Raw genomic sequence first — 17,211 nt, 5'->3', positions numbered from 1 at the left:
GTAAGTGGATTGCATCAAGATTATAATGGTAAAATGGCCTGAAACAGTTATTTCTTTACTGTTAACTTTCAGTTATTGCTATTTCACTGAATAGTTGTCACACTTATTCTGTGCAGTGTACTATTAACTCTTTCCCCACCAACGTTTATTTTTTCTTAATTGCCATCCACCCCCAGGGTTTTTGACGATTTTCGCTAAAATTTGATGGCCCACAGAATATTTTCTGTGAATATATGAAAACACTATATATCAAAATAAATAACTGGGCCTCTGTTTTAAAAACAAACAAACATTTTATTTTATCTTCATTTGTTCTTATTTTATCACCACTTTATACAACATTCTGGACAAAAGGCTGAGAAAAAAAATAAATAAAATTTTTTTATTAAAGGAGTGCATTTTCAAGTAGAATACATTCAGATGTCATTTCCTTCATATATACAACCTTCAGGAATAATTAAAAATTAAAAATAAATGTAAAATAAATTAAATTTAGGCACTGTAATTAGCTTTTGAGTGGTACACAGAGTAACATTTCTCAGGATGTAAGGGGACGCCACAACCTTCGCAGTAGAACGAGGTCTCCCTCCACAACCCCCTAAATTAACAATTCGAAAAAAGCCTACAGGTTATTCTGAATCAAGAGCAGCAGCATCACCATCAATGACTAAATCTAAAGATTAAGGTCTCTTCTCTTCTATTTATTCTTGTCACTCTACCTTAACTATATGTTTCTTTGAATGCCATAAATCCACCTACTAGTTCTATCCTCCTCCTATTGGTTCTGCTCCTCATTTGTTGTTTAATTATACTCTTTGCTTCAGTCTTCCTATATTTCACATTTTTTCTACATCTCTTTACTATGTATATTTCTTTGCACTCCTATCTCGTTTTACTCTCACATGAGCTAGTACCCATACAAATATAACTCTTAATCCCATCATCTGAATCATATATACAGCTAGTCAAACGTTTAACAGTAAGATTTTTAATGTTTTTATAAAGAAGTCTCTTCTGCTCACCAAGCCTGCATTTATTTGATTCAAAGTACAGCAAAAACTAGATATATTTTAAAATTTAATTTATTCCTGAGATTTCAAAGCTGATTTTTTTTTTTTAGCATTTTAGCATCATTACTCTAGTCACATTTCCTTCAGAAATCATTGTAATATTCTGATTTTCTGCTCAAAAAACATGTAGTATTATTATGATGTTGAAAACAGCTGAGTAGGTTTTTTCAGGTTTCTTTGATGAATAGAAAGTTCAGAAGAACAGCATTCATCTGAAATAGAATCTTTTGTAACATTATAAATGTCTTTATCATCAATTTAAAGCATCCTTGCTAAATAAAAGTAATTTCTGTAATTTCTTATAATTGCTTTTTCAGATATCTTAAAAGTATTGGTTGGTTGTATTAACTATTATGAAAACATTTAAGAGTTTTATTCACAGTGTTTTGAGAAAAATATTTGCATGATTTGAAATTTGTTGGAAATGAATGAAAACTTACAATCTGTTTAGGACTATTATAAAGTGTTCTTGTAAACTGTTTTGAGACCAGTAACCTGAGTTTGGAGAAATGTGTTAAATCGACTGAGAAAATGTGGAATGTTTATAAAAGGACATTGACTGAGACAAGATGACTGACAGTCTGGTTTACAGTGACACGTAATCATGCAACAGATCACAATTTTGAGACACTGTACAATAGTTTGTACCAAAGTTTGTCTCCTCCTCTGCTACACACTCAAATGTATCTAGTTTTTCTTTACGAAAAGAGAACAATTTTAGGTCAGTGGTTTTCAAACCTGCCCTGGAGCATGCTCAGCAACGCACATTTCGTATGTCTCCCTTATCTAACACACCTGATTCAACTCAACAGCTCATTAGTAGAGACTCCCCTTGTCCAAATACCCACACTTGCGGTCTTGGCCACTTGTCCCAGGTCTTAAAAACGCAAGAGCGCAGTGCCCTTAAAGCACACTAAATCCACACTATTGGGCCAAATACAGGAAATACGTTATATAAGTAGTCATGTGGTCAAGTGCAAAGACCGCAAGTGTGGGTATTTGGACAAGGCTACTGCAAAGCTTAAAGTGGGTGTGTTAGATAAGGGAGACATACAAAATGTGCGTTGCTGAGCATGCTCCAGGGCAGGTTTGAAAACCACTGTTTTAGAGTGTAGTGTAAGGAGGAGAATTGGGATACAGCAGCTGTTTTCTTTCTTGATGGATCTACAGGAAGTCGGATGTAAGAGTTGTTTAAGCAGTAACACCAGTAAAAAGCCATTTCCGTCATATTATTGATCATGTTTGAGTGTCATTGTAGTTTTTTATATTATCTACAGCATACATGTGATGGTGCCATTTTTAACATGAGGTATAACATCATTTTTAAATTCAAAATATGCCCTTGGGTCTTCAGACATGACAAGCAGTTTTATGATACTTGGAATTTCATATAATTGTTTAAAAATAAATAATGCCTAATAAATGACTCAAATGTGGGTATTAATGCTCAAATAACATTACATATAATACAAATATGCAACTCACTTGTGACTATACAGTCTGTTTTAAGTATAAGCTTTATGTAAACACTGGAGGCAGAAAAATGGAGGTTTCTATAGAATGATCCAGAAGGAACATGACAGGGTGAGAAATGGGCGTGTAAAGCTGTGGAAAAGTGGGAGTGTAAAAAAAAAAAAAAAAACTTTTTATCAAAGTAGTGCATTTTCAAGCAAAATACATCCAGATGTCATATTATTTCACCTGTAAATAATTATATGAATAATTTAAATTGCATTCAATAAACAGGACAAACAAACACAAACACACACATATATATATATATATATATATATATATATATATATATATATATACACATACATATATAGATCATGCACACACATATACACACACATGCATACATATCCAGATCGACGGGTTATCGGTCTATCCACGACACAACTAGAAGTTCCTGTGTCTGTAAAGGCATCTCCCTCACTGACTACTTCGTCCCGATCAGATTCAAAATGGTCAAAACATGAGTGTGGCGAGGGGGGCGTGGTTTAGCGGAGTCTGCAGCGGGAGAGAGCGGTCGGAGACGAGCGGTGAGTAAGTAGGTCAAGTGCATGATGACGTTCACCTGCTTCTCGTTTCAGTGAATGGCTCGTAAAAAGCCTCAGGGGGAACACAGAGAGAGAGAGAGACAGACTGAGGACTCGTGGGGAAGAGACTGTGGCCTGGGCATAGAGAACCACAGAAGTGCTATATAAGTTTTGTTTGTTTTGCAGCGCCAGAGCGCCTGTTTGTATTCGCTGTTCCTACGGGACGCTTAATAAATTACCCGAGCCTCAGTCACGCTGACTCCGACTTCTTCCTTCCCTACTAAAGAACCTCATTACAATGAGTGTTCTAACTCGTCGGGGAAGCGTTGTCTCTTAATTGACAAGATATCTCATCAATGGTGGGGAAATAGTTCAAATATGTTTTAAATAGAAAGAATAAAGGCATAGTCACTTATGAGCTATGAACTATGATTGGCACAGGGAGTGTAGTTAAACTCATCACGGCATTCAGAGCAGAAACTTGTTGTTACATATTAAATATTGTGGTCATGTTAACAGAGGTGAACTGACAGCGTGGAAGCTCTTTCATGAGATTTGAATTCTCTGCTGTAATCTGATCTCAAGCATAAAACAGACATAGTGATGTCTCACGGCCAAACTAACTGTTGTTGTGTTTGTAGATTGTCTGGCTGTATGGTGACAGAGGAAGGTTGTGGCTATGTGTCTTCAGCTCTGAGTTCAAACCCCTCAAACCTGAGAGAGCTGGATCTGAGCTACAATCACCCAGGAGATTCAGGAGTCAAGCTGCTCTCTGAAAAACTGGAGGATCCAAACTGCTCACTGGACAAACTCAAGTATGTTGAGCTGGAAGAGTTTTTAGATTTTATTGTTTGAACTTCTCAGTGTCTCTCTGTGTGTGTTTGTGTGTGTACCTGGTATTTATCACGTTATGGGGACCAAATGTCCCCACAAGGATAGTAATACTAGTAAATTTTGACCTTGTGGGGACATTTTTGAGGTCCCCATGAGGAAACAAGCTTATAAATCATACAGAATGAGTTTTTTTGAGAAAGTAAAAATGCACAAAGTTTCCTGTAAGGGGTAGGTTTAGGGGTAGGGTTGGTGTAGGGCAATAGCACATACAGTTTGTACAGTATAAAAACCATTACGCCTATGGAATGTCCCCATAAAACATGGAAACACAACGTGTGTGTGTGTGTTTGTGCACACACAGTAGGTAGTCAACCAAAATGCCACCACGTGTACCCAGTCGCATGAAATTTGTTTGCGAAATCCCCACAAGGTGGCACAAAGGGATGATTGGCATCATTGCTTTGTAAGGCTGGAATTGTGACATTGACATTTATATATGAAGAAAAAATAATGAATTAAGTTACTGGTAATAAAAATAATAGTAGTATACTGTTCATATATAGTTTCTTATTGTGGGAAAAGAGAGCCAAGCGTAAACATAGCAACCTCAAAGTGAATCGCTTACAATGAGGGCCGTCAGTGCCCTCAAGAGCCGATCTACCATGATTTTTCTTCTTTTTCCTCCACTCCTTACACACACACAGACACACATACAAACGGTTTCATGAAGACAAAAAAGTTGGATGTGTGTGTTTCGTACTCATTTTTATTGAACATTTACCTGCATTTGACACATTTGAAGCAGGTGTTCATTTTGCTTCTCACCGCTAGTGTTTCTTCAAGCTCTTGCGAAGTGCAGGAATGAAATATTGGTGCAGAATCTCTGTACTTTAGACCAGTTCAGTTTCTGTGTTAAAGGGGTCATATGATGCGTTTTCCTTTTTCTTTAGTGTGGTATGTAACTGTTTGTCCATGTATAAGATCTGCAAACTTACAAAGCTCAAAGTCTCCCACAAAAGCATTTTTGACCGAGACCTGCCGAAAACCCCTCAATTGAATTCTCCCTCACATATCTACGTCACTATGCAAAAATATTTGAATAATGCCGCCCAAATGTATATGCAAAGAAAGAAGGCGTGGTTTCAGGTATCGCAGTAGTGTTGTTGCCGCCATGTTGAGAAGAAGCGGTGTGTTTCTATGCAAAAGCAAAATCACTTTATTGGGCTTTCTGAAAGTGGATGCAATTAGGAGTCAGTGGTTAAGATTTATTTACAACACTGTTCCAGAACAGTACAACTCAAATGTTTGAGTTTGTGCAGCACATTTTATGTAGGACAGTTTCCTGAACTTGGAAGAGTATAGCTGGCTGTGCATAAATGCGGTTTCTAAAAAATGGGGCGATTCCAACTTTGCTAGGACAATCTGGCACTTACAATCATTTACAAACATAGTATTCTCTGTTATCCACTTATAACTGGCAGCATAAAGACATCAAACATAGATGCACTATGTGTTACACATCCTTCAGATGTTCAGCCAATCACAACTGGATCAGCTGGCCAATCAGAGCACACTGCGCATTTCAGGAGGACTGGGCATAGAGGAGCTACAATAATGTACAGTATGTGAAAAATAATGTGTTTTAAACATTAAAGCATGTTAACATACTCTATTACACCCAATGCACAAAATAATGATCATATGACTCCTTTAAATGACAAATTATACAAGACCATTTGGAAAATCATGTGAGCAGATTTAGTGATTTCTTTTGTGTTGTCTTGTTGTCTGTGCAAGTTGGCAAGCCTGCTGCTAGTGTTATTCTAGCATATTCTAGAACTTTACTAGAATGTTTAAAGCACTGATGTATGTGTGTGTTTACTGACTGAATGTGACTCTGTGTTTCATAGTGTGGATCATGGAGGAGAGTCCAGGATTATAACAGGACTACAGAAATGTGCGTCTACACACTCACACACAGTCAAACTTTTTATGTAATTACTGTGACTTCCCATAGGTGTAATGGTTTTTATACTGAACTAATCATCATTTTTATCTCCTAACCCAAACACCAACCCTAAACATAACCATCACAGAAAACTTTCTGCATTTGTACAGTACATTTACATTTTCATGAACAACAACAAAACCATCATTTAGTATGACTTATAAACTGATTTATCCTTGTGGGGCCCAACAAAATGGCCCCACAATGTCAAAACTTTCATAATTTACTGCCTTTGTGGGGACATTTGGTTAAAGAAGTACACACACACACACAGCTGTAGTGATTGTTGTTGTGTTCTAAATGTCTCTGTTCTTGTGTTCAGATGCCTGTTTTCTCACACTGGATCCAAACACAGCAAACAAGCGTCTCATTTTGTCTGAGGTGAACAGAGAGGTAACATGTGTGGAAGCGTATCAGGTGTATCCTGATCATCCAGACAGATTTGATTATTGGGAGCAGGTGCTGTGTAGAGAGAGTGTGTGTGGACGCTGTTACTGGGAGCTGGAGTGGAGTGGACGTGTGTGTATATCAGTGTCATTTAAGAGCATCAGCAGGAAGGGATGGGGTAATCAGTCTTGGTTTGGAGGTAAAGATGAGTCCTGGAGTTTGTCCTGCTGTCCCTCCAGATGCACATTCTGGCATAATAACATGCAGACCGATCTCCCTGTAAAGTCCATCAGCAGGAGAATAGGAGTGTTTGTGGATCACAGTGCAGGAACTCTGTCCTTCTACAGCGTCTCTGACACAATGAGCCTCATCCACACAGTCCAGACCACATTCACTCAGCCGCTCTATCCTGGGTTTAGGGTTTATGGATCAGTGAAACTGTATATACAGAATAGATTTTAAAGTTTTTAAAAACAGATTTTTAAAATAGATTTTTTATTATGCCCATGATAAATCAGTAACAGTGAGATGTTATAGAGTCTCCAAAGTCTCCTTTGGCAGTATGCAGGGATGGAGACCAGAGGCCATTGTATGTGACTGGCTGAGGTGTCTCACATGATCCAAATTAGCCATTACGCTCTTTCCAATGGTAAGTACTACAGACCAGTGGCGGAGCTAGAGTTTTATACATGGGGTGGCAATGGCTAATCAAGGGGGTCCATAGACCATAACAGAAAATCAGTGTATAAATCCAACCTGGCATAAAAAAGCATGAAAAAAAAAAAAATGATTACTGATTACTTCACATTACCCCACATTAGTTAAACATACCGTAACTTCAAATGTTAGTCTATTGGAACTTATTTCTCTTATTTCTATCATTCTCTTATTTAATCTCATTAACCAGTGGTTGGAGCAAAAGATCAAACATTAACATATAGGCTACAATTAATTTTATTTTGTAAATGTTGTTCAGTAACCTAAAACTTCAACTTACTTCAAACATGGCTTCCAACTTTTGAGTTCAGCCTGGAGTGAGAATTATTCAGGAATAATTAACAAGCTTGCGATTAAGTACATGTTATTTTTTCTCAATTTGTCTAATCGAAACTATACAGGGAGCCCTACTGTTAAGGTTAAAAGTAACAATTGATACCCCTATTTGGGGTAACTAACTTAACACCAGGGACACATGATGCTGGATTTAAAATTTGGGCATGAAAAGGTTTGAGTAAGGTGGGAGATTTATTTAGAAATAAATAATCTAGGACCTAAATTCATTGCAGTTCCCCCTCGAGGGAACTCACACTGTGTCGGTAACGACACTTTGGGGAAATCCCCTCAGCGTAGCGCATCTGAAGCATGAATGAAACTATTCCAATCCTGATTGGTATTACGTCATGACGTAACATGTGACGGCATACACGGAAGCTACAAAGGGACGCCGGCACACAACAGTCAGCTTTTTGCTCTTCAGCAAGCGCTCTGTGTCATTGTGTGTCTTATTTGGTGTTGTTTGTCACAAGCATTATATATACATTATATATATTATCATGGCGAGTGGACAGTTTAAGCAGTGTGTGCATCCCTGCCCGAGGTTTTTAACGGGTGGGGACACACATTAGCTGTGAGTTCATTGTTTGGGAGCTCCCGCCTGGCTGTGTTTGATGAGGCCGGCCAAGCTCGCGCACCCCGCGGTTTGGGTCCCATGTCCACCGAGGCAGCGCAGCGGCTTAAGATTGTAGGGCTCGCAGATGGATCTGTCAGGAGGGCTAGAGACTGCTGCGGCACATTCTCAGTCCTCGTCTGACAGTTCCAATGTTCTCACTCCATGTGCGGAAGCCCGCTCCGCGGTTTCTTCCGCACGGGAGGAGAACCCGATGTTGGAGCTGTCTAATTCTGAGGAATTAGACAAGCTCAGCATCGAGGCAGGTGAAAGTGCAGAGAGCTCGCCACTGCATTCACACGCAAATGAGGAGCTTGTTGATGTGCTGACTCAATGTGTTGACAATGAGTTGTGTAAGTCATGGAATAAACCGTACTCCGCACGACTGTCTAACCCTCCTGTTAGATTATAATAACATTTTAGGAGCACGTGAGTATGGTTATGGGATGATGCCTCGGGTGGAAGAGGCTTTAGCCAGCTACCCTGACGTTGTGTCGTCCCTCAAAGCCCCGGTACTGCACACCAAACCTTGTCGTGATACATCATTATTGGTGGGCAGGGCTTATATGGCGGCAGGTCGCGCTGGTGCATGCCTGCATACAATGGTGCTTATGCAGGCATACCAGGCTGATATTTTAAAAGATTTAGATGAGGGCGAGGGACCAACTCCGGATGATTTAGCAGAGCTGCGTAGAGCCGCAGATTTGTCTCTCCGTGTTACCAAGGAGACGGCCCGTGCCATCGGCCGCTCCATGGCAGCTATGGTAGCCACGGAGAGACATCTGTGGCTAAACTTATCAGGGATAAAGGAAAAGGACAGGGCCTTCCTCCTAGATGCCCCAATATCGCCTTCTGGCATGTTTGGCGACGCAGTCAATATGGTCGTCGACAGGTTTCAGGAGGCGAAAAAGCAGTCTGCGGCTTTTAAGCAGTACCTCCCTCGCCACTCTAAATCTAAGAAGGCTGCTGGCCTGTTCGGTGACGCAGTCAATATAGTCGTCGACAGGTTTCAGGAGGCGAAAAAGCAGTCTGCGGCTTTTAAGCAGTACCTCCCTCGCCACTCTAAATCTAAGAAGGCTGTTTCGAGTGGGCAGCCCCAGCTGTCATCAAGCTCCTCGTACCGGCAGGTACAAAAAGAGAGTGTCGCTTCTAGAGGCCCTCCTCAGGGATCTTGGCAACAGAGGCGACGCTCTCGTCTGAAGCCTGCTGAGCCGAAGATCGATTTGAGGACCGTCCTTCAGGCGAGAAAGGCTTCGGGAAAGAGGTCCTAGCTTTCGCAGGGCCTCTGAGGGTTGCCCCTCCCGGGGTGGAGCAATCGAGGTCGTTTTCACCTGGGAACCCTCAGGAAATCAATGTTGGAATCCCGCCATCCAGTACGCTTCGGTCCATATCAATTTCCGGCGAAAGCACGCTGCAGTGTCCACCCCAAAGGCTTGTGGCCTGGCAGCGACAGCGTTCGCACACAGAAAATCGTTTTTGATGTTTTCCTGCCGGTATTCCGCTTAAGGGGATCGTAAACGATATTCGAAGAGCACCCGAGGTCAGCCTTGAGAGGCTGATTCCCTTAGTAGATTATATCGGTGCATGGCGATGCCTTCCGAATATATCTCCATGGGTCCTGCGTACAGTAGAAAGGGGGTACAGACTGCAGTTTGGTTACCACCCCCCGAAGTTCAGTGGGATGGTCTGGACTGTGGTGCACCCCGAGCAGGGTCGGGTGATGGAACAGGAAGTTCACTCCCTGTTGGTAAAGGAGGCCATAGAATGTGTACCTCCGCCAGACAGGGAGTCCGGGTTCTACAGCCGGTACTTCATAGTTCCCAAGAAGGATGGGGGATTGCATCCAATTTTAGACCTGCGGCAATTGAATTGGCTTCAGGGCATCCGTGTGCTGAATTATATCGACGACTGGCTTATACTGGCCCAGTCTCGAGAGATGGCAGTTTGGCATTGAGATGTCGTCCTTGGCCACATTCAGAGCTTGGGGTTGAGACTCAACACGTTTCTGTCCCAAGGCCCAGTACTGGGAGCGTCATGTCGGCGAAAAGTCGTTTCGACAGACTCATCCCTTATGGGTTGGGGCGCGGTCATGGATGGCTGCTTTGCAAGAGGTCTGTGGCAGGCCCAGCATTCCTCATGGCACATAAATTGGCTGGAAATGCTAGCGGTCTACAAGGTGACCGCTGAGATCTGGGAGAAAGCTCCTCAGAGCCATGTCCTAATACGAGCAGACAATGTCGGTGGTCTCGTATTTGAACCATCAGGGGGGTCTGAGGTTGTGCCCTCTGTGCAGACTGGCGCATCATAACCTCCTGTGGTCCAAGGGGAAACTGTTGTCTCTCAGAGCGATGTATGTCCCTGGGGACCAGAATCAGGGAGCAGACGTCCTGTCGAGGCAGGGGTTGAGGCCCGGGGAATGGAGACTTCACCCCGAAGTGGTGAAGTCGATATGCGAGAGGTTCGGCCCAGTGGAAGTGGATTTGTTCACGTCCCGAGAGACGACCCACTGTCCACTGTGGTTTTCTCTCACGCATCCAGCCCCACTTGGGTTGGACGCCATGGTACAGATGTGGCCGAGGCTACGCCTGTACGCTTTTCCCCCGATCGCTCTGCTCCCGGGAGTTCTGGAGAGGGTCCAGAAAGAAGGGGTCAGTCTATTGCTGGTAGCCCCGTTCTGGCCGGCCCGGGTATGGTTCTCAGACATTGTGTCACTCCTGGCAGGCCAGCTGTGGCAGATTCCTCTGAGGAGGGACCTGCTGTCTCAGGCAGGGGGCACGATATTTCACCCTCGGCCAGAGCTGTGGAAACTGTGGGTCTGGTCCCTGAGGGGGCTCAGTACCTGGAGGCTGGCTTGTCGGCTGGAGTGATCGAGACCATACTCAGTTCCAGGGCTCCCTCCACAAGGAGATTGTACGGCCTAAAGTGGAATGTGTTTTCCACGTGATGTAGAGAGTGTGGGTTGGACCCAGTTAACTGCCCAGTGGCTTCAGTGCTGGAGTTCCTCCAAGATCGCTTCTCTGCTGGTCTTACCCCGTCCACACTAAAGGTGTACGTGGCTGCCATTGCGACTTTCCACGCTCCTTTAGGTGTTGGGCCTCTGGGAAGGCATCAGCTGGTCGTGCGTTTCCTCCGTGGTGCATGGAGGATGAAGCCTGCGATTCGTTCCAGAGTCCCAACTTGGGATCTGGCTGTGGTTCTTGAAGGGCTGTCACTTGCCCCCTTCGAACCTCTCGAGTCGGCTACGGCAAAGAACCTGACCTTTAAGATGGTCTTTCTCCTGGCAATTACTTCGCTCAAGAGAGTGGGGGATCTCCAGGCCTTGGCTATCTCGCCGACTTGCCTGGAGTTTGCCCCTGGAGGAGTTAAGGCCATTTTACACCCTAGGCCTGGCTATGTGCCCAAGGTGCCATCTAATGTGGAACGGCCGGTGGTTCTTCAGGCCTTCCATCCTCCGCCTCATGTGACGGCGGAAGAAGAGAGGCTTAATCTGCTCTGCCCTGTCAGAGCATTGAACATCTTTATGTAGCGTCTGCGTAGGATCATGTACGATCGTTTGGGTTTATGGCTTAAGAGACCCCTTTTAGCCTTTGACATTTGCATATAAATTACAGTCCTGGCTACAGATTCTACATTTATATGGGTGCTAAATTGTCAAATGGTTCCCCCCACTATCAAGGAGATGCTAAGCAGTCTACCACTATCATCTCCCCATCTGACTTCAAACAGTTTCCAAAGAGAAGTAAATGACCCCCGCTGCCAGGCGCCAACGGGCCTGGCTGACCTGCAAAACTACACCATACACACAATACACAACACACACACATATAGACCTTTTCTTTATTTAGACAATAATTAATCAGTTACAATTGTATCTGGTATATGCATGTGTTGTTTGTATGTTTCCCTATTGTATTAGCCTAGTTACAACTCTTTATTTGTATTAGTTAGACTCTCAATGCTTATATTCAGGTATATGAGTGTATCTCTGCTTTAAGATCTTCTAGATGTTTCGTTCTTGGTATCAAAATGATCTGCTCTTTATTCCTCAAACAATGATGTACACTATGTGATCGTGAAATGCATCATACTATTTGTACCATATTTTGGGTAAAACTGCACCAATCCTCCAGACCGGCCATAAACATGCAAATGGGCCATAAAGGGAGACAAAGAAAACTTCTCCCGCTCAAAAATTAACGCCTGGTATTGGCTATTCCACCCAAAAGGTGGGTGTGGATAGGAACTCTCAAAAGTCATTTGCTCGCACTGATCTGAAAAACCCTTTCTTTTGAGACGACACTTTCCAAGACTCCTCAAAAACTCCTCGAGTTTGATTTTCCGGCAGTTTTCATCTTCAAGTAACTCTGTTGATTCGCTGTGGACTTTCCTACCTTCAGAACAACCAGAGGAAAATTTCCAGCTCACTTCTAAAAGAACTCATCAAGGACCTCCGTTGTCTACCGCATCACTATTGTCTGCTCGGTGGACGGACAGATCAAATAATTGTAATATTGATTCTGCTACAGTTAATTCTAAGATCTAATCTACATATTTATTATTAATCATAACCAGTTATAACTGGTCATAAATATTTCCCTTTTGAGCTGATTTGCTACATTTATTCAGAAGTCCTCTCATTGGAGGAGGTCAGAACAGTTGTTGGTGTGCTTTGGATCACCCAAGAAGGGACTTCCTGCTTCCAGGCAGACAATTAGTAATTGGATTATTCAGGCTATTGCCTTGGCCTATCGGGTTTGCCTTCACCTGTGGCCTTGAGGGCCCACTCTACTAGAGGCATGGCGTCCTCTAGGGCCCTCCTGTGAGGAGTCCCGTTGCAGGAGATCTGCGATGCGGCTGGGTGGTCCACCCCGCATACTTTCATTAGGTTTTATAGCCTGAACCTTCCCTCCACGCTGGGTGCACGAGTGCTCTCGTCCTAGGTTGTGCCTGGTTCAGCTTCACACTAGGACAGGCATGTTTCATTGTGGCATAGGGGGTATCCTTTCCCCGAAGTGTCGTTACCGATGCTGTGTGAGTTCCCTCGAAGGGGAACGTCTTGGGTTACGACTATAACCCTTGTTCCCCGAGAAAGGGAACGAGACACTTCAGACCTCTTCATACCTGGGAGCGGCTTGCTTCTTTGCAAAAGCTGACTCTGTTGTGTTCCGGCGTCCCTTTGTAGCTTCCGTGTATGCCGTCACATGTTACGTCATGACGCAAGACCAGTTAGGATTGGAATAGTTTCATTCATGCTTCAGACGCGCTACGCTGAGAGGATTCCCCAAAGTGTCGTTACCAACGCAGTGTGAGTTCCCTTTCTCGGGGTACAAGGGTTACAGTCGTAACCCGAGATGATATGCTCACTGATTATAAACCACTCAGATCATTAGGATCAAGTCAGTTAGAAATACCAAGGGTTCACACAAAACAAGGGGAGTCCGCTTTTAACTATTTTGTTGACCGCAGTTGAAACCAGCTTCCAGAAGAGATCAGATATGCTAAAACATTAAATGCAGACTCAAAACTCATCTGTTTAGCTTTGCATTTATTGAATGAGCACTGTGCTACGTCCGAACTGATTGCACTGTATTTTGTGAATAATAATTTTCTATTCTTAACTGTTTTAAATTCATTTTAAATCATTTTAAAAGTTTTTAAATTCCTTGTTTTATTGTTGTGATTATTTTTTTATGACTATTTTACTTCCTTTTATGTAAAGCACTTTGAATTACCGTTATGTATGAAATGTGCTTTATAAATAAACTTGCCTTGCCTAGAAATGAAACTATGCTCAGTTTTCAGGAATTAAGACAAAAGTTTGATTTATCTAAAACACATTTTAAATGTCTTCTAATTAGGAATTTTATTATTAAGACACAGCATCATTCTCCTCTCTTGCCGGATATGGTTGTGGGTTCGAGTCTCGTACCGGCAGGGATTGTAGGTGGGAGGAGGGAATATACAGCACTCTCTCTCACCTTCAATACCATGACTGAGGTGCCCTTGAGCAAGGCACCGAACCCCCAACTGCTCCCCGGGCGCCGCAGCATAAATGGCTGCCCACTGCTCCGGGTGTGTGTTCACGGTGTGTGTGTGTGTGTGTGTGTTCACTGCTGTGTGTGTGCACTTTGGATGGGTAAATGCAGAGCACTAATTCCGAGTATGGGTCACCATACTTGGCCACATGTCACGTCACTATAGTTGGGGTAGGCAAATTTGTTTATTTTATAGACTAATCTCCACTAACTGCAGGGAAAATACAGAAAATAAACGTTTGGCATGGTATCAAAATATAAGGGAGAATATATCAGAAGATGAATGGCAGAGTATCTGCCTACAGGCCCAAACCCGGACAATTAATACAAGGTTCAAACTTCTGCAATATAAATGGATTATGAGAGTATACATAATTTATGAGAGTATACATAATCCCAACATTCCCGATCAATGTATAAAATGCAGTCTAGAGATAGGAATTTTATATAATTGTTTATGGAAGTGTCCCCAAGTTGAAAGTTTTTGGGAAAAAGTTGTAAACTTCTTATCCCTGGTGTTGAAACAAAATGTTGCCAAATGTCCTAAACTCTGTATACTACATTATTTTTCCTATAACGTGCACTTTTATATAGTAGCTTGTCATTGGAAAAACACAGAAAGCCCTCATTTTAAACAATGGTTACAAGAATTGTCTCATTGCTTGGCTTTTGAAAAACTCGTATATTGTTAAGGGAAAACCTGAAAATGTTTCAAATTATGGAATTCCTTTATAGGATTTTTGAAAGGAAGCTGATCCATATCTATTTTCTGTGTAACTAGGCCGTGCTTCAGAACGCGGTCACGCAAGGGCGTTCCCAAAGCGACTCGACGCAGCGTCTCGTTCCCTCGGGGAACCATGGTTACATACGTAACCTAGAGACGTTAACATGCATCACCTTATGATCATTGTTTTGACATCTATGTATGTGTATTGTATGTATGTGTGTGTGTGTGTGTGTGTGTGTATACACGTATTTCTTTTTTTTCTCTTACTATTATTTTTCATTTTTCATCTTAAAGTTTCTAAAATCAATACAGACAGTGTTGAAAAAAAGTAGGAATTGATTTGTATACAAGTTCATATTAGACCATTTTTATAATAACGTTATATCTATACATTTTATTAATTATAATAAAAAAGAGCAATTATGAGTATATATAATAAAAACAAATTTTGTGCAAAATTCTCTCGATTTGACATTTTCTCGCTAGTTTATGGACACTGGAGGATTTTCTGCTGAGTGATTACATGAGGCACTATACATTCAGTAAATTTTAGTGTATCTTTCAACATGGATCGGATGTTCAATCAATGTTTAGGCTATTTCATGCTAATTATAGAAAGCACTCCTGCTTCGCTTGAACTGAGGCAAAGCGGGAGCGCGCATGAACCGTCACGTCACTAAAGAGCTCTGTAACGGTATCGTTTGAAATTCTTAATAAAATCAACAGAATTTGAATGCTGAGACTTTGTTTCCTCATGGGAAGGCACATGGGGAGCAGGACACACACAAAACATGGAACAGAGTCTGACACAGCTCGTTGTCTGTGTCCTCTCTGCTCTGCGATGTTTTTCACTCCGTAAGAATATGAAGGTGTGGCGCGAGAGCGCATACGTGAGAGGCTGGAAATGGACGAGATAAAGCACGATGCGGAACATCAGACGCGTCGCATCCTTGAGTTTGAGGCTAAAATAAACGCTTCTTTCAGTACGATTAAACAAAGAAAATGAAATAGTAGCATATTACTTATTAGGGTGGCACCCGGGGTGGCCGATCAGATATCAGGGGTGTCCAGTGCCTCCCTGAACACCCCTTTGGCTCCGCCACAGCTACAGACCCTTACATCTCCCAATAATAAATCTCTTCTTTTCTCTTCATGACATTAATACTGCAGCTAAACTTCTGTCAGTGAAGTAACATGTCAGAATAAACGTCTATAATAAATCCTCATAAAGACAGTGAGTGTGTGTGTGTGTGTGTGTGTGTGTGTGTGTGAATCAGTGAGAAAAGTGAATCAGTTAAATCAGTGAATCAGTAAAAGTCAAAAGGTATTAAAAAACATGAAAATTTTATATAACCAAGTTAACACTTTGTTAGGGTTAGATACATGAATAAAAATAAATAAATAAATAAAAGTCAGTGATAGAACTGACTGATGTCACGCAAAAGCATTCCGAGTATCCCGTCTGTGTCTCTTGCCTAACCAATAAGTCTATATTAAAGATTGAGATTTGAGAGTCTTTTCTGACCAGTTTGAACGCAACCTCCACATTTCCCTAATGAAGTTTGCCCATGCCTTTCAATGTTTTCTGTATGTACCCCATCAATGCACTAACCCTCTGGGGTCTGAGGGGGTTTAGGGGCCCTGGACAAGTTTTGACATGCCCTGACATTTGTGGGGTTTTTTTCAGCATCTTAAAAACATATTAATGTCTCATTAATTAACACAATTAAAGCTGTGGTTTACTGAGCCTCATTTACGAAACAAATGCATGAGAGAAAATTGGGCGTACGGTCATTTCTACACAAAACATGGAATTTATCAGTATAGACGTGAGCAGTGGCTATGATCAAATCTCACGTCAGGTCACAGCTTGTGTAGGCAAGTTTTTGAGTTGTTGAATTAATTTGCATGCAGCATAGATCTGCTATATGACTAAATGTAAATAAAAATGTAAATTTGCATGCAGCATAGATAATTGCGGAGAATCGTATAATTACAGCATTTTGTATATTTAGATTATTTTCCTGACCTGCAACCAAGGCTTTTTTTTTTTCTTTTTTCTTTTTTCTCTTTTCTTTCAGGGCTTTAGCTTTATATGTGCAAATAGCAGCATAAAAAACAGGCTCTGAGGGTTCTCACATCGTCGCATCATGCAACTGCAGCACTTCTGTGAACGGAGAAAAACAGAAATCAACTATATAAAACAACCTGGTGTCAGGATTCTGGACTGTTCTCTGTCGTGTTTTGCCCCTGTTTCTGTTCCTGTTCATTACCTTTTTTGGTCATGTTCCTGTCCTCGTTTAGTTTGATTATGATTCCTGACACCCGTGTTTAGTAATTATCCCTTGTATTTAAGTTCCTTGGTCGGTTCTACTCGTTGGATGTTGTGTAATTCCCCTGTCTTTCAAAGGATTAAAGACTGTACTCCACGTCTCCTTGTTC

General features: G+C 41.9%; 2 protein-coding genes across 2 annotated transcripts in view; both read left to right on the top strand.

Annotated features, from left to right (window-relative positions):
* Positions 1-6,803, top strand: part of LOC107679413 (NACHT, LRR and PYD domains-containing protein 12-like) — a 20,198-nt gene extending 13,395 nt beyond the window's left edge. The window contains exons 7-9 of the mRNA XM_016474959.1: positions 3,754-3,927; positions 5,857-5,903; positions 6,277-6,803. Of these exons, the coding sequence (XP_016330445.1) occupies positions 3,754-3,927; positions 5,857-5,903; positions 6,277-6,803 (748 nt within the window). The remainder of the gene's footprint in view (positions 1-3,753; positions 3,928-5,856; positions 5,904-6,276) is intronic.
* Positions 1-17,211, top strand: part of LOC107679417 (gastrula zinc finger protein XlCGF8.2DB-like) — a 124,890-nt gene that overhangs the window by 49,498 nt on the left and 58,181 nt on the right. The window lies entirely within an intron of this gene.

Source organism: Sinocyclocheilus anshuiensis, unplaced genomic scaffold (assembly GCF_001515605.1).
Source record: "Sinocyclocheilus anshuiensis isolate Anshui unplaced genomic scaffold, SAMN03320099.WGS_v1.1 scaffold360, whole genome shotgun sequence".
NCBI classification, from domain to species: domain Eukaryota; kingdom Metazoa; phylum Chordata; class Actinopteri; order Cypriniformes; family Cyprinidae; genus Sinocyclocheilus; species Sinocyclocheilus anshuiensis.
This window is presented reverse-complemented; position numbering and strand designations above follow the sequence as displayed.